The 23,959-nt window shown below is 39.8% G+C and overlaps 1 protein-coding gene across 1 annotated transcript in view; it reads left to right on the forward strand.

Annotated features, from left to right (window-relative positions):
* Window positions 1-23,959, forward strand: part of LOC134221676 (uncharacterized) — a 90,618-nt gene that overhangs the window by 55,911 nt on the left and 10,748 nt on the right. Inside the window, exons 8-9 of the mRNA XM_062700863.1 lie at window positions 10,691-11,977; window positions 14,685-14,733. Of these exons, the coding sequence (XP_062556847.1) occupies window positions 10,691-11,977; window positions 14,685-14,733 (1,336 nt within the window). The remainder of the gene's footprint in view (window positions 1-10,690; window positions 11,978-14,684; window positions 14,734-23,959) is intronic.

Genomic DNA, 23,959 nt, shown 5'->3' on the forward strand with positions numbered 1-23,959 from the left:
GAAACAACAGAACGATGCGTTTCAATATCCAACGCTTGTCAGTTGAAGGAGTTGCTGAACAGTACCACCAGAAGCTGGACGAGCGTATAGAAGATGCTACCGGATCTGACGACGTCAACAGATTGCGGAAAAAGCAAAGCTGTGCGACAGTGCCCGCCATGTGCAATGACCGAGAGGAAAATTTACTGACAGGCAAGACTATGGTGGCAGCCAGGAGGAAGGAGCACTTCGAAGACTTGTTGAACGGTGAAAATGAGGATATATTAACGATCAGGATGGACATAGTCGGCGACGGTCAACCACCAACGCTGGACGAGGTAAAGAAGGCTCTAACGAGCTGAAAACAGTAAAGGTGCTGGGAAGTACGAGATCCCGGTCGAGCTTCTCAAACACGGAAGTGAGCAGCTGCATTAATCAATCCACCACATTATCCAGAAAATATAGGAGGATAAAGAACTGCATGTCGGCTGGTTGGATGGCCTCATATGCCCAATCTATAAGAAAGGGCACAGACTAGAGTGTGTCAATTACAGAGGGATCACCCTTCTGAACTTAGTGTACAAAATCCTGTCGCATATCCTGTTTAACAGACTGAAACCACTTGAGGAGTCCTTCGTCGGCGAATACCAGGCAGATTGGCACAGATTGTCACAATTGAATTACGGTGATCGATATGCGACAAAATTATATGTGAAATTTTAATAACTGTAAATGTATCTGTAACACTCGTGCAACCAAAAAAGCGCAAAAAATTGAGCTACTATGTAACTAGCTATGCGTTCTCACATTAGTTGCGCTGTAATCTATCCGTAACATCTCCATGTTACAGTAATTGAAATATTCTGGTCTTGATTGCCACATTGTAACTGTTTACTGACTTCTACTTGTCAACATTTTATTTGTTGCCATGAAACTTTGTTATGTATTGAATACGAAAATAAAACAAATCTGGTCACAATGTCACTGAAATTGAATGTCAGTAATCAGAAAGTTGAAGACATAAATCTAAAATAACAAACTGTAAATGGTTATATGAAAAGTGTTATTTTTATGTTATTTTAGCAGAGATAAATGTGCGGCTAGCTAATCAAAAACCTCGCGCCCTCGGTAAAACCAACTTTTAGGTTTTATTATTTATAGCAACATGATTGCATTTTTGTTCAATAACAGTAAAGAAAAAAATGTCTTTATAATACTCTAAATCTCGAATTTAAAATTAAAAGTAGGTTCATAAAAACAGCCGTTTTCTTATTTATTATATTAATAATTTTCAAAAAATATATTTTATAGGCATATTTCCGAGCATATTTCATCAAACGACCGCATACATGGTGGTTCAAAAGATTTGATAACTTATGTAATTTTTCAATGTACTGATGTTTGGATTTGGATAATGCTTCTGCCTAAAATTAAAGGTCGTGTATGGTTCAATCGTTGCTAATTTGCATCACTATATTTTTTACTTTTCATACTGTCAATTCCAAAACATGGCCCTTATGGATGGCCGTAGATTTATCAACATTTTTCTAAAGCAGTTGTTCAAATAACACTTCATTAGTAAGAAAAATTTTGATTTTTAAATGACATAATTTTAGCATCACTTATGCACACCTTTGGGTTTCGTTTTTCTTTATAAATAGGAATGGAAATTTTTTGTCTATTAGTAATATCCTTCCTATTATTGATAAAATTGATTGATAAAAAAATTGTACTGTTGTTGTTTTTGTCTTTAAAAGTTATGGAAAAAACAGCTAGGTATGTGAAAAAAAACTATAGGGAAAAAACCTTGAATAATTGTATCTAAATGCAAATTTCCGAGATTAGTAGATGTCTTTGACATTTTTCAAAGAAGCAAAAGTCGACTTTTCTCGGAAAGGCTTTAGAAGTCGAGTCAAGTACGAGACACTGAAGACGGCCTTACAATTGAGGTCGAAATACGTATATGCAAAGATAACAAAACGTAGTGAAATTAAATGGAAAGTACTAAACTCGCCTTGGATGGTTGAATACATTTCATTAAAAGAGCTTAAATATTTTTTCAGTAGATAGACTTTAACTTTAAGTAACTGTATCTGTATTGACTTAACACTCAAACGTACGATCTACCTAATTTTATAAAACTAATGCCTATTAAGACAAATAATAGTTTTGTCAAATTGCTGTGCACTAAACTATATTAAGCTTCAACAATACAACGATTTCCGATATGGACACAATCATTTCGCATGCAATGTTGATTATATAAATAGGGTTATACAAATCCGTTACATATGGGTTACAAGTAACCTATCATTTTTACAAATCATAAACAAATTACATTGCAACTAGTACGCCTGTGAAGATTAGTTACTAGTAACAATATTTTTTGCAACACTGATGTAACTCACCTCAAAGTTACATTGTAATTTGTTACTTGGCAACTACTATTCGGATAGTCTTTCGGTAACTAAATAAAAAAAAATATTGTGACTAAGTACTTATGGCAGTTCAATGTTATGGTTACAATTCAATTACAGGGTCACTACTTAAAAACTTATAACACATTTAGTTTCAAGATAACTGAAAAATGATCCAAATGCAATCAACCGCGACTTGGAATGTTTCAAGCATCCTAAATCCGACCATTATGTAACCTTTCATTAATTTTTTTATATTTAAGAGTTGTTACATGTGCTACTTGGGTGAAGAACTGCCTGCCGGCTGGTTGGATGACCTCATTTGCTCAATCTATAAGAAAGGGTACAGACTAGAGTGTGCCAATTACAGAGGGATCACCCTTCTGAACTCGGCGTACCAAATCCTGTCGCGTATTCTGTTTGCAGACTGAGACCTCTTGAGGAGTTTTCAAATAGATAGGACAAATAGAAGGCAGGTTTTCGTGAGGGCCGATCAACGACGGATCAGATGGTTAGCCTACGGATGATCCTTGATAAATTCCGGGAGCATAGCATAACTTGCAGACTCTTCTCTTCATTGATTTCAAAGTAGCGTACGATTCAGTGAAAAGAAATGAGCTGTGACAGATAATGTCAGAACATGGTTTTCCAGCGAGACTGAAAAGACTGATACGTGCAAAGCTGGATGGCTCGAAATTAAGTATTCTGATTGCAGACGAAGTGTCAACCTCGTTTATGACCTTAGACGGATTGAAGCAGGGTGACACACTTTCGAATTTATTGTTCAACATTGCCCTCGAGGGTGCTATTTCGAGATCTGGCGAGTAGAGGAACGGCACTATCATCACACGGTCGCATATGCTCCTGGGCTTTATGGACGACCTCATTGGAATCGATCGCAGAGCAATTGTAGAAGTTTTTGATCCACTGAAGAGGGAGACGGCGATGATAGGCTGAACCATTAACTCTAGTACTTGATAGGGATGTTTTGGAAGTTGGATCCTTGGAACGCTTGTAACATGTGACAATGACGTTTCCCGTGAAGTAAAAAGACGTATTGCTGCTGCAAATAGGGCCTTCTACGGATTACGTAACCAGTTTAGGTCTCGCAATATGGAAACGGAAATGAAATTTGCTCTATGGTCTTTTATGGACATGAAGCATGGACGTTAAAAGAGGCGGGCCGGAGAACTTTCGGCGTGCTGTGAAAGAAGAATATCGTATAAAATACGGTATACTTCAGTGGGCTGACCACTTAGTACGAATGTCGGAAGAAAGAATAGCGAAAACAATATTTAACAGAGAATCGGATAGAGGTCAGCGACTTCGTGGAAGGCCATGAACACGCTGGTTGCACGCGGTTGAATCGGACCTGGGGACCCTAACCGTTCATGGAACTTGTAGGAACAACATTCTTTTGAAAGTTTCTCTAAAACTTTCTCCGGAAGCTTCTCAAGAAATTCCTCCGGAAGTTCCTCCTGGAATTCCTCCAGAAGCTCCTTTAGAAATTCTTCCCGAAGTTCATCCAAGAATTCCTTCGGAAGTTTCTCCAGTAAATTTTCCGGAAGTTCCTCCAAAAATTCGCTAGAAATATGTCCGTGGATTATTTCTAAGATTCCTCTGAACACCCATCTTAATTTATTGACCAGCATTTCTGCTTTAATTCTTTTTAATATACCCAAGAAATTCCCTTATTTCCTCGGTGATTTCTTCAGCAATTCACTTAGGAATTCCCTTAGAAATTTCCACGTCTCTTTTCCATGAACTATACTTTCCCTAAAATTTTTACAAAAAAATCATCCAAAAAGCCATTTACGATTTTTCCAGGATTTTCCAGATTTTTTTCTGGAAACTCACCCACTTTTTCTTCCAGGAATCCCTCCCTCCATGAATTCTCCCAAAACTTCTGTCAGAATTTGCCTGAAAAATACTTTAAGAGTTGCTCCAGAAATTCCTCCACAAATCACTTTATAAGCTCCCCAGAAAATTGCTCCAGAAATTCCTCCAACAATTAATTTATAGGCTCCCCAGAAATCAGATAATCAGCTTTCTTGTTATTTTTATATGTACTCATCTTAGTGTTTTGTACTCATATGATTACGAATCATAATAATAGTTCCTTCAAACCAACGTGGTGTGACTGTTGCTGAAGCTGGCAGTTTGTTTCTTTGGTAAGGAAGCGTCAATTTTGAAAAAAGAGTCGCAACTATAGGGAAATCCATAGAATACGTCACGTAAAAATGTAATGACCTATTAATCAACCCCTTTTGTCGCTTTTTGTAGTAACATGTGTAAATATCCATCCATTATGAGGAATCACTCGACATGGCCGTCGATCTATGCACTGCAAGTTATTTGCTTAGGAAGCTCCGCACTTCCTGATAGGATGCTGACGCTACTTCTGGCGAATGCTCGCACTGACTTGTTGACAGATGTATGCGATTGATCAACACGATCAATCTGTCATCATCGTCATCAACAATCATACGTAAGGGGAATGAATGTAAAAGTATAAGGTATGTATGCACCTCACATCTCCCTTCTGCACAAAAAAAAATAAATGCGTCGGCAATTATGGTCATTAAGTATATAGATATGCGGAGCAGGCCACTGCTCTGATTATCATACCATGAGCATGTGTTCCATCTTTTTTTTTTTTGCCGTTTTATTTTCTTCTTCAATGGCTCTACATTTCATCTAGAGCTTGGCCTACTTTTCGACTTAGTGTTCTTCTACTATTTCACAGTTATAAATTGAATGCTTTTCTACGCTCGTCCTTGCATGAATATGTATCTTGCGTGGCAATTATTATGAATACATTGTGTCGAAAATGTTTCCCATTCGAAAACAGGCAAGGCCGGATCGAGAATTCTACTTGCCATTTCCAGATCAGCAATTCTCCGCCTTTGCTTGCCAGACAAACTGAAGAATCCATTTAAAATCTATAGATTTATTGAATAATCGTTATGAAATACTCAAAGCCATTCCCTACGCGAGGTTGACTTGCCATTTGTCTCAAGAATCCAGGGGCCACCGTGCATGAAGACTGAGTCTTACAATTAAATCAAATATGAATGGAAAAGTAATGGGCGTAGACGCCATCTTGTTTCCTATAGAATCGTCAAAAGCTGTTCCAATCCGACATGTTTACATTTTTTTAAACATCAGAAGCAAGCTAAACGTTCTTAAAGCTCCATTATTATTTTTACCTCTCTTTATGATTTCATACGTTGCCATCACGACACTTCTTTGCATGGCCCACTAAAGGGTATAATATAAAATATCTTTAAAGTACAATCACACAATACAATAAAGTTTAGTAATAACGTTTCTAGTTAATTATGCTCGAACTGCATAAATACCAGTAATCTCACTTAACTGATTTCTTTTACGAATAAATGCCATTTAGTATTCAGCTAAACTTAGGCGTATGCTGTAGCGTCGCTATGTTGAACAATCGACTGTATGGTTTTGACAAAATTATAAATATTAGCTATAAAACATATTACACCAGAATGCTAACGATTGTCTACATTAGTTCTATTCAATGAGAGCTTGAAATAAACTATGTTTGTTTCCATCGATCATTCAACCACTTCAACCTTACTAAAATCAGTGTGTTGAATTCAGTTACCAATTAGAAAAACAACGAAGTGTCCATTGAGCACTTGATCTTTAACCGGCATGACTGTGTATTTGTGCTGTGAAGGCATATCTCCATGAAGATGCACAAAGAAGTTAAGGACTTATAGACGTGTTGTGTCAGTTTTGCGATGACATTTATCTTTAACTTATGTTAACTCGTAGATGATAATGTTTCTAATCTTCGAGGTATATTATAGATATTATTAATTTAAAGACTATGGAGATATATAGTATTTCACCAGATACTTTTTTTTTAACTCACACTTATTTCCGATAGATCGAATTTTGTTAAAATTCATGAGCAGTTATACTTGGTTATACGAAGCCGATACAATGATTTGATTTCCGACATGATTTGACGTATATATGCGTTCAAATCCGGAGAAAGAAACGACTGTCATACGCGGTACAATGCCACCCTACCCAACATAGTTTTTGGTACTTCTGTTTTTGATTCCCAGTTTCTGGGTAGTATACCGCAATTCAGCTGCTCATTTTGGGCAATTGACTCGTATATAGTAAATGTTTATTATTGACAATTAACTTTTCCTGACGAAAGCTTTTTGTTTGTATAGCTATTAAATGTCTAAAACTAGCACTAGCCTCCGAAGCTTTAATATCATGAATTAAATGAGGTCGTAGGTACAAAACAGATCGGCATGTTTGCTGTGGAATGCTTGGTCTTGAAACACTTGCAAACCTGCTGGCGGAAGGCTAGCTCTACAATTAGCAATTACATCAGAGCTTTAAATATTCGATTATTTTTATATGAAACCCATCGGCCTTCTTGGTTACTTCACTTCTAAACATATTTATATTCGGCACTGCACCGTCAATTTTCGGAATGAATATGGGTCAGTGAGTATTTATTTAAATATCACAAATTATTAAATAATCGTAAAACTGAACACATGTTTGATGATTTAAATAAATACACGCATAGATCTAATCCCGACGTTCAATTGAGGGGCATTTTTAGCGCAAAATGTCAGTATAATCAATGCTAAATGCTTTTTTTTCGCGCGCAGTTACCATGTTCAGTGGTAATCAATTGAATGAATTTATGAAGAAGTAAACTGAGTATTATTCTATCTTTTGAATAATCAAAACACGATTGTCAAAACTCGGAGCGAATGTGCCTCATGAAAGTGAATATTTTATGCTCTGATTACAATTTACTTTCACAATTTCAATTTACAACAACAATCAACAGCAACGCATGCTTTCTTTTTGTTTTCTTTCGCTTGGAATATATGGACCTTCCCGTTTGTCGATAGTTCATAATATTTTTGATTCACAATGAGTTCTCTTTGAAACTTGCATTTTGTTCTTCTATTGCCTTCCTGTCGTAGGTTCAATCCCAGCCCCGGTAAGTTCTTCTACTTCGTATCTTCCTCTATTTTTCTTATTTTCTTAGCAATCTTCTTCATACCGTTTCCATCTTTACCTTATAACTTCAACATGACAGTATCTGCTAGAATTTAAAATAAATGAAAGTTCGTTTCTGCATTGAAAAAGGCCATCCTTTCTTTCCCATCACAGTGGTAACCCGTTACTCAACCTGGCATAAACTCGTGTAGATAAATTCTGACTTGTAGTGGCCGAGCGACTGCGTCACCATTTCTCTCCCCTTCCTTCACATTGTCTGATGTCTGACGTAGCAGAGTCATTGAGACTCAACAATAGGTCATTTCATAAGACACTGCCGAGAATGTACTTGTTTACAACCGCTGACCAGATATTTCAAACCCGATGCCGTCACTTTCATAGTGACATCATCACTTTTATTTTACCATCACTGTCAATTGAGCTCAATATAACCCAACCAGTCGAATTGATACTAGTGCCACCAAACGGTTGGATTTAAAGGTAGTTGTTTCAAATTCATGATCAACTTCGCAAAAGAAGACCATTTTATTAAACATACTCGCACTCGCCGCACCGTATTTCAGTTTTCAATTTCATGACTCAACATCGCGAGCTAACGTTTTATAAAACACATTTCATGATTCTCATTTTTCTTAGTCAAATGTTATTTATTTTGAATCTGTTTTATTACTATCACTCATTTTCTTTTTCAAATTGGTTTCAATTTGCCGCTTTAACAATTTTACAGTTAGCCGTTAAAGTAAAACAAACACACGTTGATTAGACAACTCCTCGAAGCTTTGTTCTCCAATGAGTAAAATTCCATATACATATTTTTGACTCCTTCACGATAATTGTGGTGAGAGATCGATTTTGAGGATATACGCAGGAAAATAAGTGTATTTACACATGACGAAGCGAATATTAGTGTGCGTGCGACAAAACGCCACTCACCTCAATATTATCCTCCTGCTCAACCTTCTTTGATGTTTGTTTGAAAACAAACGGGCCCTTTCAACTACTTATCACATTTTTGTTATAAAGCCATTTTGTAACGGCATTTTTTTTTTTTTACTCGCTATATTTTTCCTCTTCGGTGGATTTCAGCATATGCTATTTGTTCACATTCCACTCTTGCAGCGGTGTTTTAATTATTGCCATATTTTTTCTCTTCGGCGGTATTCAATACACGCCGTTTTACTCCAGTAGTTTTCTTCATATGCCATTTGTTTTCCAGCAGGACGTTTTCTTCAGTTAGCATTTTTGTCTTCCGGCGGTTTTCCTTACTCGCCTTTTTGTTAAGCACCGGGAGTTTTTTTCCCTACCAGTGGTTTCCAATATACACCATTTTACTCATATGGTTTTCTGTTTACTCTATTTTTTTTTGTTCTTAATGACGTTCTTAACTGACGGTTTACTTTACTCGCCATTTTCTTCAACTGTTTTCGTTACCAAGAGTTTTCTTTACTCATTATTATTTTGTCGACGGTTTTCAACACACGCGCAGGCGGTTTACTTTACTCGCCATCTTTTCCTCTTTTTCTGGTGGTTTTCAATACACACCGTTTTTCCTTGACGGTTTACATTACACGCCATTTTCTCAATGGCGGTTTTCTTTACTCGCCATTGTTTTTGTACCGTGAGTTTCCTTTACTCGACATTTTCCCCGGCGGTTTTCAATACACGCCGTTTTTCTCTAGTGGTTTTTTTTTACACTTTTTTGTGCCGGCGGTTTTCTTTACACGCCTGTTTTCATCGCAACTGTCTTACCTCGTTACTTCCAGCTTTTCGTAATGCGACCACCCTCACTTCAATAAAAAAAAAACCATCACGACGGTTCACTTTTTTGAAATTAATCACCGCCACATTTCTGGTATGTCCCATGACGAGTGATTCCTTTTCTGATTTCTTAATTGTTGTTGATTTTTCTGTCGGTCCTGTCTTTGGTCGCCAATGTAAATATCCATCCATTATGAGGAATCACTCGACATGGCCGTCGATCTATGCACTGCAAGTTATTTGCTTAGGAAGCTCCGCACTTCCTGATAGGATGCTGACGCTACTTCTGGCGAATGCTCGCACTGACTTGTTGACAGATGTATGCGATTGATCTACACGATCAATCTGTCATCATCGTCATCAACAATCATACGTAAGGGGAATGAATGTAAAAGTATAAGGTATGTATGCACCTCACAACATGCATAGTTATGTACGCTGTGTAACATATCTTCAAAACATTATTCCTACAAATATTATGGATGTTCCGGAACATTAAAATACAATATTTCGTACTATATTAAATACTTATATGCTTAGAATACAGAGCCTGTTGCGGCCAGCAGCAAGCCACCGGGGTGCTTTATTCTAGCACCACACCAGCGGATACAGCATGCCTCATGCTGCCAGCCACACTTCAAAACACCACTAGTATTCCATTAAATACTTACCCCTTTTGTTCATACCTAGCTCCACAGCTGGAGCATCATAAAATCATGCCTGGAAAGAAGAAAACATATCATTAATCAAATAATTTACTCATTACATCAAACTACTTACCTTCGGAAAAATATATTAAGCTCTTTTAGTGGAATGTATTAAACCGTCTAAGACGAATTAAGTACTGTCCATTTAATTCCACTAGTTAATTTTCGTTATCTTTGCAGATACGTATTTCGACCACAACTGTGTGGTCGTCTTCAGTGTCTTGTACTCGACTCGAATTCGTCGGAAGTCGAGTCGAGTACAAGACACTGAAGACGACCACACAGTTGTGGTCGAAATACGTATCTGCAAAGATAACGAAAATTAACTAGTGGAATTAAATGGACAGTACTTAATTCGTCTTAGACGGTTTACTTACCTTCGATCATTCTAGATCTTCAACACAGAATCATTTGTTTATTTACATTCATTGTTATTGACACTTCTAGAACATTCAGCCATACGTACACTTTACACAATACAAATATTTAGTACTTGCATTGACTTGCATACAATAAGCTTAGGAATTGAATAGAATTCTAGAAGGTTCTTAAATGTATAATAGGGTAGAGCCGACTATAAATAGGACACGCAGAAACACATGAATTTAGTCTTGAAATAAACGTGAACTGGAAAGTATCTCTCTCGCCTTATAAATTCTACCCCGGTACTTCGTCATCGCTCGAACACTAAATTGGCGCTGTAGACAGGATTAGTAGTGTAGTGAAGTTAGTGAAACAATGGAGCAAGTAGTGCAAAAAGGTGAAATGTTGAAACTTCGGTTTGCCGACATCAAGGTCCGAGTTAGCCACATGGGTGCTGAATGCTCTGTCGGGAGTCTGACTGCAGAGATGGACCATTTGGAAAGCTGGTGGAAGGAATTCAAATCCCTGCAAGATGAAATACTGGACTTCTGTGAAGACGACAACCAGTTGGACAGTATCATCGAGGAACTAATTCAAGCTGACACACAAAGGAACGCGATCAAATCAACCATCAAACGGCTACTTCGAGAGGCCCAGAATTCAATGGCGAATCAAGAGAAATCCAGTACCACCGTTCAACGACTCACTGGCGAACAATGCCTTTTCTATCCGAAGTTCAACACTACCGGATCGACCGAAACCCGTCATCAATACGCACCACCCAAGCCAACCTTGGAATCCACACCGCCGAAGCATACGAACGCAGCCGACATCGTTTGTCTTCAAATCCCCAACACTTTGATCCATCACAATCCATCACTGGAGCGATTTTCAACTGCAGCATCAGTTGAAAATTATTGCCTTCAGGATGCAAGCACAGCAAACTCTCAAATTTCATCACTCGACCAACCGCCACAAGAAGCCATCTCTCAGGAAGCTATCATCGGACAACCTGCACCACAAATCGTCACCAAGACTCTGGAACCATCGGGATGTGACAAACAGCCACAGTTTTCGTCCCAATCTCTCTCGATCACTTACCACACAAGCAAGCAACATTCATCGGAAACTCAAGCAACGAAACCCATTCATCATACCAAGAGCGTAGCTACAATCAAGCAGCTGAATGAAATCTCAATCAACCATCTACAACAATCATCGACACACTATGAAGCATGCATACGTCTATCTGCTAACGAAGAACAGAGCACGAAAAACCAGTCATCCAACATGGCAGAACATAGCATCTCATCACCAGCAAACGGAATCATTCATCTACATGGGTCATCCATCAACATAGCCGTCTACAGGTTACCGAAATCCATCGACATCGTTTCCCCATCGCATCGGCAATGTCCACCACTCAAAAAACAGCCACAGCAAATTCTCTTCAACCCCACATCATCTCAGCATATGATTCGTGTATGGTGGGCGGCACGAGTTACCAACCATCTTCGCTACAACTTGCAAGTAATTGCTTTCATCTTCATCCGAAGGAGAGTATGGGGAGAAAATCATCGTTATCAACAAAGGATTCCCTCCCAGCTAATCAAGTCAAGCCGATTGCTCAAGGTGAGTGAAATGAAGCACATCAAGAACCCACATCACATCGATCAGCATCATAAGCCAAACCTCGTCAGCACAACATCCTCACACCAAGTAATTCGTCTATGGTGGGCGGCATGGATTGTCTACTTTGGCTGCAACGCGCAAGTTGTTGGTATCATACGAAGGAGAGTATGGGATAAAGGTCATTGTCATGTACGAAGAATCCCCATCCAACCCCGCAACTCAACCCGATCGCTCAAGGTGGGCGGCAGAAACTTCGTCAAAAACCAAAATCTCAACGAACATCTTTATCAACTGATCACCTTCAGTCATCGAAGCAATACTCCGACGTCATCACAACAATATGCATTTTGTCATCATCAAAACCAAGACCAAGAGCAGTGTCATATCCAGTCTTATGAAAAAGTGCAATTATCGAACGTAATCATGCATTATTTCCAGCGCATCTTTTGCAAATTATCCCCAATTTGGTGGGCGGAATGTTGCGGCCAGCAGCAAGCCACCGGGGTGCTTTATTCTAGCACCACACCAGCGGATACAGCATGCCTCATGCTGCCAGCCACACTTCAAAACACCACTAGTATTCCATTAAATACTTACCCCTTTTGTTCATACCTAGCTCCACAGCTGGAGCATCATAAAATCATGCCTGGAAAGAAGAAAACATATCATTAATCAAATAATTTACTCATTACATCAAACTACTTACCTTCGATCATTCTAGATCTTCAACACAGAATCATTTGTTTATTTACATTCATTGTTATTGACACTTCTAGAACATTCAGCCATACGTACACTTTACACAATACAAATATTTAGTACTTGCATTGACTTGCATACAATAAGCTTAGGAATTGAATAGAATTCTAGAAGGTTCTTAAATGTATAATAGGGTAGAGCCGACTATAAATAGGACACGCAGAAACACATGAATTTAGTCTTGAAATAAACGTGAACTGGAAAGTATCTCTCTCGCCTTATAAATTCTACCCCGGTACTTCGTCATCGCTCGAACAGAGCCTTCTATCAAAATGTTGGCTTCTGGGTGGCTTCATTCTGCTACTCCTAAATAAAAAAAATTTTTGTTCGGATTTTTTTTTTGCTTCCATAGTACGTACACTAAAATAACGCAGGTGTACGTACTATCGAGGTATACCTGATTTTCAACGGAAACCATAGCATCGGCGCTGGTCGTCGCGTCGGGGTGATTGCTGCAGATCATTCAACTTCAACGATGGCAGCATTGACTCCGCGCAGCGTGGTCGACCAGTAACAGTGCCAGTGGCGGGTGGCCATCGCAGACGGCAGCACTCATCTGTCGCAACGATGACGCCGGTAGCAGATGTCCCAGCAGCAAGTAAATCATCGAGTGGCCGTCGCCGACAGTAGCAACACAAAGTGGAAATTACAACTATTAGGTAGTCATTGAAAAGGCGCATTGTGGAAAGAAAATTGCACGTTGGAGAAAATTCCTTTCGAATCAACACACACTTATCAATCCGAACCTTGCGAGAAAATTTCAAGAGTCGACGACGGCCCACCGACTCTAACATGCGATTGTCTTTTGCACATTTTGAAAATAGCTCTCAAATCATCCATATCCCTCACAACATTGTGGTCCTAAAAAGGACCGATCTTCACATAATGATGCACGTTTCAATCACTAACAACAACCAAACGATAGTTCAAACCATGTGAGAAAATTTCACTTGACTGCTGCTGTTGATGACGACGGTCTTCCGATGATGATGGATCACCGTGAATAAGTGTCCGGAACTGAGCCACCGACAGTTTCGACTGGCTTCGTGGTGTGATGGGAGGCAATGTTAGCTGCGGTGGGCGACAGACGGATAGAAGCAGGGACTCTTTAGTCAGTTTAATCGAATGGTTAAAAAAAATCCATCGAGAAACTGCTGAGATATTAACGTTCAAAGTCTATCATATTTTCACGAAGGTCTCCGATTTCCGCAATAGCAAAGTGTACCACGGTATAGAAAACACAGACGTAAACCCAAGTCAAAATAGTATGTTGATGGAGAGTTTCCAAAATTATCATTTTTCAATAATTTCAAAATCTCACGAGCTAACTTGTGCCTCTAGAAAGCGCGAACCCCAGTTTGAGAACCTGTAAATTACTAGATACAGTGATGACCAATGTTTTCTGGAATATGTGACTTAATAATGACTTGGTGTCTGTCTTGAACTTGAAATTCAAGAAGACGTTTGTTTGTGACCTTCTCTCTATCCCATACGACAGTTTTAGTGCCTATCTAGAAGAGTTTTATTTAATTAGTATTGGACTAATACTTCGTTTATTCGACGTGTAGATCGTTATCGCTGTAGTTGTTGTCACGGGCGATCACACACGAAAGTACTGACAATCATTTTGCATTATTCACCCGATCAGTCTTCGATTGGAAATCGATTCATTCGGAAGCGCGGAAGAGCTCATCCAACTAACCCGGCCAGGCACTCAGAACAGAGCACAGTCAAACCACTTGTTGGCCCATCGATCGTCGTTGTGGTGGTCGGATTCGATCATTTAGCACCACAGCGCTACCACCAATGTGTGAATCTCGTTAATGCCGCAAGGCAGTCTTGTGCGGCGCGGAATCTGAACTAAACAAGTTTTGTAAACAGAGCTCCATAGAATTTTCGGTTCCGTGGGGAAGTCCTCTCCAGCAGGTTTGAGGTCTGTCGGTGCATAGTGTCGAATGGTTTCACACCGCGCGCGATCGGAAATCAGCTCCAGGTTCGGCGAAAGAACGAAGATTGAGTTTTAACACGTGGAAAGTGTACAACAACCGTTGCAACGATGGAAAAGTTCAGTGCACTATTTTGTGGTAAATAGAAAGAAGCTTGTTTTGAACAAGATAGGATAAATAAATTCAAGCAAGTTCAATATCGTAATAACCAAGCGCGTCAACTTATGACGTATTTACGTGCGAAAAATGAGTTTGTTAAATTGACCATTACAATTCCAATGAAAGTCTGCTCCATCAGGATTAAACTTAATAATTCGGCATTACTTAGTTAAAATCTATTAGCCCTGAAAATGCGAAATTACTAATAAACAAACCAGCGAGAAATGGAACCTGGGGAATCCCCAACAGCCTCGTCAAGCTACCCAAACCGGTATGGTTGTGCTTAGTTCCAGCTTTTAAACCATCAGAGTTAATCTTTAGCTGGGATGAATAGTCTCCAAAGCAGAGTACACAAGCCTGTGTTCTGGTGCTGCTATCATCAGTCCCTCAGTGGTTTGACTTGTTTTAATTAAGCTAGATATTGGTGATATTGTGCCGTGAGAGTGTTGCCGCATCGACAGAAGACCCTGGAGTTCCCATAACTCTATCATTAATCGATTGTTTTGACCTTTCGACCTTCACCCGCATTGTATATTAATATGGTTCAGTGGTTCATGTTACAATTGTTACATGTTTCATAAACTAAATTTTATTTTTATATTGTTCGAGTGTTATTTAAAATTTCAAGAACGATTTCAAAAGGTAATGCGGGCGTTAATTCAAAAGTATCACCCAACCGGTGATTGTTAGATTTTCTAACAATTCTGTATAAGGGAAGATCCATTAGTTACGTAACGCAAAAATTGGCAATCCCCTCCCTCTATGTCACACTTTTTGTATGAATCATTAAAATGTTTTGTATGGATTGTCACACTTCGGGCAAACCCCCACCCCTCCTCCTCTGAGCGTTACGAAATTTATGGATGCCACCTAAGACCCTACAAAAACCTGTATAAGAACTGGGCATATCCAAAAAGCCTTGATTCTCATGGTAATATTGCATGAAACCTTACAATTTTGCAAATCTGTCAAACCCAATTAACGTTTTTCGAATCCACTGAAGTCGAGTTTGATCTACAATATAATGGAGCCAGAAATATATTTAATCAGCTGGGTGAGCAAAGTAAATAATTTTGAAAAACCGCAAACTTTTGAAAATTTTTTAAAACCCAATTAAAATTTTTGTATTTTATATCACAGCCGGTAGCGATGAATGCCATTCAAAATAGCAACTTTACTGACCAACGATGACGAAAAAGTGACCAAATATTTGTGCCAAATAGTAACTTTCAATTGCAGAAAAAGTGACCAAATAGTGACTTTTGTATGAAATTTTAAACCGGGGATCGAGCTACAAGTTGCATTAGCATTGTTCGTAGTTTTCAAACTAGTGTTTTATTTCTGAAATCCTTATCTAGAATGCTATCAGAAATCAAGAAAAGGCAGAAACAACAAAAACATGAAGATTACTGCTACTGGCCTCGCCCATCTTTACCGTAAAGGCTACCTTACACCTCGGGAAAATTTTCCGCCGGATTTTAGGCCCCGTGCATTTTAAATGGGGCCGGGATTTTGATTTTCCGTGCCCAAATCCCGAAAACATCGCATATGCAAAAATACATGGGGAAAAAATCCGCGGATCAAATTCCCGAGGTGAGAGGCTACCTTAAGGAGGGAGAGGGTGGAAGCAAGAGGTCAGTGACTACGATCAAGATTTTTTAATTTACAGGTTATATGACTTCGTCAGTAGATGGGAATAACCAGCGCGGGGGGGGACATTAATTTTTAGTGCAAAACGTAAACAAACGAGCATAAATTCCATACAACAATCCAAGATGGCTGAGTTGGGGATATTGACAAGTCAGAATACCCCCCAATAAATGCATCCTGACTACGATACTCTCATAAGAATCACGGAGTTGGATATTGAGGATGGTATTCGTTATATCAGCCAGGAGCTAGCAATGTGACACCATAGTACCATATTAAGATATCATATTAAGTAACACGCCACGAGAAGGTATCTATCCGGCGCCACGGGAACGAGTAGTGATTTACAAGTTGTTTCTTTTTCATGAAATTAGGTTATTACAGCAATTACAGCAACACAGTGGCGTAGCCACGGGGGTGGTTTTGGACATAAAACCCCCCCAGAGACAAAATTTTTAGAAGAAATTTTTTTTTGAACCTTCTCGAATTAAAAAAAATGTTCAGAAACCACACCGAGCACCCCCCGCCCCACCCATATTCTGGCTACGCCTCTGCAGCAACATTTATTGTTAAATATGAGCTCGAAGTTTTCTGTATACCAGCAAAATAACATTATTTAACAATATTTAATAACAAGTATAATCTCAAATTTTCTTCTTTACGTTAATAACTTTATTCTTCAAAAAAAAAAATTGTCCTACCAAAGATTATTAAGCTTGATGGGACCGAATAGTTCACCGTTTAGAAATTAATTAGATAATTTATATCATTTAGATTTCAAAAATCCGACCAACTCGTTCCCCTCCACACTAGTTTTTTGGGTATCTATTCTTAATTTTTAATAAACAGATTTTTTTTATAAAAATGTGATAATTTCTAAAATAATCAAATAGTTTGAATAATACTATGATTTTTTGTAAGGCGATTTTAGCCACGACGTCAAAATCATCATAGGAGTTTGTCATAAGACGAGTTTGTATCATCCCATTTAATTCCACCACTTGATTGTACCTTGACAGATATGTATTTCGACATTAACCACGGGGATGACAAGCTACGCCATCTTTGTCACATCTTTTCTGAGTCACCAATACGAGTGCACTGCGAATGCAACACAAACAACTTCCAGGGTGAAAATGATATAAAACGAACGAAAGCATAGACAGTGTCTTACGCAAGTAGCATTCTAAAGAATTGAGCAAATAAGTTGAACATTCTTAAGTTTAAAGCATGGAATCGAGTCTAAAATAGTTTTAATTTATAGTTTGTTCATTTTTTCTCTATTTTCTTATGATTGTATCATGTTGCATTATTGAGTGGAATGGGCATTTTGGATCATATTCTCCTGTAAAAACGTAAACATTCAAAATTCGCGCACATACTTTTGCAAAATAAATCAGTATTGGGGTGATTTGACACTGGGGGATAAATTTATCACCCAAAAAAGCACGAACAGGCGAACCTGTCAAAATCCATAGTGAAAAAATTGGGTGTCGTTCCCCTGACATTAACAGTATGGCCGTCTTCAGTGTCTCGTACTTGACACGACTTGAGTACGAGTCAAGTACCAGACACTGAAGACGACCTTACTGTTGAGGTCGAAATACGTATCTGTCAAGGTACAATCAAGTGGTGGAATTAAATGGATGGTACAAACTCGTCTTATGGCAAGTGAAGACTTTCCACTAAAAAGCTCAAAATAATTTTCTTAACATCATAGGAGATTTGAACGCTCAGATTGGCAAAGAGGAGGAGTTTAGAGCAACGTTTGAAAAGTTCAGCGCTCACCGACTGACGAACGAAAACGGCCTACGACTAATTGATTTCACCGCCTCGAAGAATGTGGCCATTCGCAGCACCTACTTCCAACACAGCCTCCCGTATCGGTACACCTGGAGATCACCACTGCAGACTGAATCACAAATCGACCACGTTCTGATTGATGGACGGCACTTCTCCGACATTATCGATGTCAGGACACATCGTGGCGCTAACATCGACTCTGACCACTATCTGGTGAGGGTGAAACTGCGCCCAAAACTATCCGTCATCAACAATGTTTGGTACCGACGACCGCCGCGGTACGATCTAGAGCGACTGAAGCAACCGGATGTCGCCACTGCATACGCGCAGAATCTCGAGGCAGCGTTGCCGGAAGAGGGTGAGCTCGATGACTCGATGGCAAAGCAGTAATTAACGACGCAGCGGAGAACAACGTCGGGTATATGGGACGAAGTCGACGGAACGATTGGTTTGACGAAGAGTGCAGATATATTGTAGAGGAGAAGGACGCAGCGCGGGTGGTCGCGCTGCAGCAAGGTACCCGGCAGAACGTAGAACGTTATAGACGGAAGCGGAGACAACAGACCCGCCTTTTTCAGGAGAAAAAACGCCGCCTGGAAGAAGCAGAGTGCGAGGAGATGGAACAGCTATGCCGTTCTCAAGAAACACGCAAGTTCTATCAGAAGCTCAACGCATCCCGCAAAGGCTTCGTGCCGCGAGCCGAAATGTACCGGGATAAGGATGGGATCATCTTGACGGACGAACGTGTGGTGATCGAAAGGTGGATGCAGTACTACGAGAAACATTTGATTGGCACTGAGAGTACAGGCAGTGAAAGTTAAGGCAGCGGAGGAGATGACTACGTCAGTTCAGCGGACGGTGGAAGCCAACCAGCCCCCTCCCTGAGGAAAGTTAAGTATCCCATCCAACATCTAAAGACCAATAAAGCAGCTGGTAAGGATGGTATCGGAGCTGAGCTCATCAAGATGGGGCCGGAAAAGCTAGCTACTTTTCTGCACAAATTGATAGTCAGAATCTGGGAAACTGAACAGCTGCCGGAGGAGTGGAAGGAAGGGGTTATATGCCCCATCTACAAGAAAGGCGAAAAACTGGAGTGTAAGAACTTTCGAGCGATCACCATCGTTAATGCCGCCTACAAAGTGATATTCCAGATCATCCGTCGTCTGTCACCATTAGTGAATGAGTTACTGGAAAGTTATCAAGTCGGCTTCGCTGACGGCCGCTCGACAACGGACCAGATCTTTACTGTACGGCAAATCCTTCAGAAATGCTGTGAATACCAGGTCCCAACGCACCATCTGTTCATTGATTTCAAGGCGGCATACGACAGAAGATACCGCGTAGAGCTATGGAAAATTGTGGACGAGAACAGCTTCCCTGGGAAGCTTACCAGACTGATCAAAGCAACGGTGGATAGTGTGCAAAACTGTGTGAATATTTCGGGCGAACACTCCAGTTCGAATCGCGCCCGGGACTAAGACAAGGTGATGGACTTTCGTGCTTGTTGTTCAACATTGCGCTAGAAGGTGTCATGCGGAGACCCGGCTCTCCGGGGTACGATTTTCAACAGATCCAGTCAATTTATTTGCTTCGCGGATGACATGGACATTGTCGGCCGAACATTTGCAAAGGTGGCAAAACTGTATACCCGCCTGAAACGTGAAGCAACAATAGTTGGACTGGTGGTGAATGCGTCAAAGACAAAGTACATGCTTGTGGGTGGAACCGAGCGCGACAAGGCCCGCCTGGGAAGCAGTGTTACGATAGACGGGGATACCTTCGAGGTGGTCGAGGAATTCGTCTACCTCGGATCCTTGCTAACGGCTGATAACAATGTTAGTCGTGAAATACGAAGGCGCATCATCTGTGGAAGTCGGGCCTACTACGGGCTCCAGAAGAAACTGCGGTAAAAAAATATTCGCCACCGCACCAAATGTGTCATGTACAAGACGCTTATAAGACCGGTTGTCCTCTACGGACATGAAACATGGACAATGCTCGAGGAGGACTTCAAAGCACTCGGAGTATTCGAGAGACGGGTGCTTAGGACCATCTTTGGCGGTGTACAAGAAGACGGTGTGTGGCGGCGAAGAATGAACCACGAGCTCGCCCAGCTGTACTGCGTACCCAGTATCCAGAAGGTAGCAAAAGCCGGAGGGTACGATGGGCAGGACATGTTGCAAGAATGCCGGATGGCAACTCTGCAAAGATGGTATTCGCTTCTGATCCGGCAGGTACGAGACGGCGTGGAGCGCAGCGAGCGAGATGGGCAGACCAGGTGCAAAACAACTTGGTGAGCGTGGGGCGAGGATGGAGAGATGCGGCCTCGAACCGTGTATTGTGGCGTCAAATTGTTGATTCAGTGTTATCTGCTTAGATGTAGACTAAATAAATGAAATGAAAACACACGCCTGAAACGTGAAGCAACAATAGTTGGACTAGTAATGAATGCGTCGAAGACAAAGTACATGCTTGTTGGTGGAATCGAGCGCGACAGGGCCCGCCTGGGAAGCAGTGTTACGGTAGACGGGGATACCTTCGAGGTGGTCGATGAATTCGTCTACCTTTAGGAATTGCTTCCTATGTGCAAATTGTATTTTAATGTCAAGCACATTAGGATTTGTAACCTTTTTATTATGCGATAGAAAAAATATTAATGAAGGGCTATGAAACGTCTTTGGTTACGGTGCGGCGTATTGCCCAGGCACTTTTTGAAATCCATTTTTTAACGACTTTTCAAAAAAGCTTTATTTACGTGTTCTCAGTAATATTTTTATATGACTACTCAAAGGCAATGCATTGGTGACTTTTTGGACTAACAAATAACATAAAGTTTGCATAAAATGCGTTGAAAAGTAAAAAGTTTTCATAGGTATTGCCTTAGGGTGGGTATATTATATCGTCTTACCCTACTACATATTCGTCAATCATTTGATTCTTTTCGAAACATTAACCCTTTAACGCCCAGTGATCTATTTATAGATCAGAAGCTCTCAACGCCCAGTGATCTATTTATAGATCAGTTACATTTTTTATATCTGTTGGGAAGTTTTAGCTCTGAAGTTATACATGTCTTCGTCAATATTGTTCTATGTACTAATATCTTTCATATGGTGAACAATTTGAATCGGAACTGACTCACTAGGTGGCGTAGCCGTCCATAGAAAACTGAACTTTTTCATTCAAATATCAAGTAATGAGTAGTGAACGCCCAAACAGCATCACTCTATACATCAAAAATCTGACTACATGGAGTCTTCAGCAAAGTTGTTCAGAGGATCTTGGCGGCTCAACAACTGATCGAAATAATTCTGAATTTTTGCATGAGGTGGCGCTGGTGCGCATCCAAGCTTCTTCTGCATAAAACATCAAGCTGTATCTCAAGAACCTGATTAGTTAGCTACATGGAGTCTTCAGCAATATTGTTCAGAGTACCTTGGCGGGTTAAGAACTTGTCCAAATAATTCTGAATTTTTGCATGAGGTGGCGCTGGTGCGCATCCAAGCTTCTTCTGCATAAAACATCAAGCTGTATCTCAAGAACCTGATTAGTTAGCTACATGGAGTCTTCAGCAATATTGTTCAGAGTACCTTGGCGGGTTAAGAACTTGTCCAAATAATTCTGAATTTTTGCATGAGGTGGCGCTAGTGCGCATCCAACCTTCTTCTGCATAAAACATCAATCTGTATCTTAAGAACCTGATTAGTTAGCTACATGGAGTCTTCAGCAATATTGTTCAGAGTACCTTGGCGGCTCAAGAACTGATCGAAATAATTCTGAATTTTTGTACGAGGTGGCGCTAGTGAGCGTTTAAATTTGTTTCGCATAAAACATCAATCAGTATCTCCAGACCCTGACTAGTTAGCAACATAGAGTCTTCAGCAAAGTTATTCAGAGTATTTTGGCGGTTCAACAACTGATCCAAATAATTCTGAATTTTTGCATGAGGTGGCGCTAGTGAGCATCCGAACTTCTTCTGCATAAAACATCAATCTGGATCTCAAGAACCTGATTAGTTAGCTACATGGAGTCTTTAGCAAAGTTGTTTAGAGCATCTTGGCGGTACAAGAAATGATCGAAATAATTTTGAATTTTTGTACGAGGTGGCGCTAGTAAGCGTATAAATTTGTTTCGCATAAAACATCAATCTGAATCTCAAGACCCTGACTAGTTAGCTATGTGGAAACAACGTTGCTTCCTTCTACTATGCTCGCATCAATATCTGATAATTCTCCACTTAGGTCTCCACACGATGAGTAAATTTCAACTGGGCCAAAAGCACGTATATCTCCATCCAATATTAGTTCCTCATCGGCGGAACTTGTTGGATTGTTCTGGTGCTGGTTGCAAAGTAACTATCTCCCGTTAAACCTTTTCAATGGTGATATGATCGATGGCAGCTTCAAATGTTTTGAATTTCATCTCAAGCTATCAGAATCATCATCATTTTAGTAAAAAATATATACTACTGGTAATTATTATTATATAAAACTTCCCAGTATACCGGCCGGACGAAGAAAAATAATCAAATTATACTCCACTGCACAGTTCTAAAGATCCTTCCACAAACAAACTCGTTGTGAAACACCGAAAGTGGCAAAAGACACATAAAAACCATTTCGCTAATACGCCTACCAATTCTTATTGACCGATTTCGTAAACATGCTCAAGGAGGGATACACGAAATCGTTTTGTTGACGTTATGGAGGTACCGATTGAATGTGATATGATGTTCCTAGTTTGCAGTCATATGTTATATTGGTTTCAAAGCAGCCATATTGAGCAAGTCATGAACGCCATGGCCGTAATAAAACCAAACAGTGCAGTATGGATCGTCATGTAGAGAAGAATTTTTTTTCAAAGCGTCAAAACAACAACCAATGAAGTTTTTTTCGAGTGATCCATGAGTGTGCGTTTGTTGAGCTGTCAAAACCTTTTCAACAATGTGCGTTAGGGTGGCTCAAATTAGTATGGGAAAAACTTTTTTCAATTTTATTGATGGGCCGCCCTCTTATTCGGGTCTATTTGATGCCCTGATGCTCTGGACAAAATTTCAGCCAAATCGGTCAATGTTTGGGCGGTGCTAAACTCATTGGAAGTTTATATGGAAAAATGTATGCAGAAACATCCAAAAACAGTGATTTGCAGTTGGACGTCACAACTTACGAAGAAGAACTATGATACTCATTCAGATCTTGAAGAATTTAATACTGAATGTTATGCAGAAAACCGCGAGAAGATTAGAGTTTGCCCGGCTAAGTTATTAGCATTTCTCTGAAGTGGGGTTTGAGCAAATTTCGTTTCTTTTACCTTTGAAAAGAAATAAATTCACCCCTACAACACTCCAGTAAAATGCTAATATCTTTGCCTAATAAACTCTAATCTTCTCGCGGTTTTCAGCATAACATTCTGTATTTAATTCTACAAGAACTGAATGAGTATCATTGTTCTTGATTGTAAATTGTGCCGTCCAACTGCAAATCACTGTTTTTGGATGTTTCTGCATACATTTTTCCATATAAACTTCCAACGAGTTTAGCACTGCCCAAACGTTGACCGATTTGGCTGAAATTTTGTCCAGAGCATCAGGGCAACCAATAGAACCGAATAAGAGGGCGGCCCATCAAAAAATTTGAAAAAGTGTTTTTTTAGACCACCCTAATGTGCGTCGAACAAAAAAAAAACATGTGACGATGAATAAATTTGCTCCTTTATGCAATGTGCAACCAAATGTTGTAGGGAAAAGTGTGGG

The sequence above is a fragment of the Armigeres subalbatus genome, chromosome 3 (genome assembly GCF_024139115.2).
Source record: "Armigeres subalbatus isolate Guangzhou_Male chromosome 3, GZ_Asu_2, whole genome shotgun sequence".
Classification (NCBI taxonomy): Eukaryota; Metazoa; Arthropoda; class Insecta; order Diptera; family Culicidae; genus Armigeres; species Armigeres subalbatus.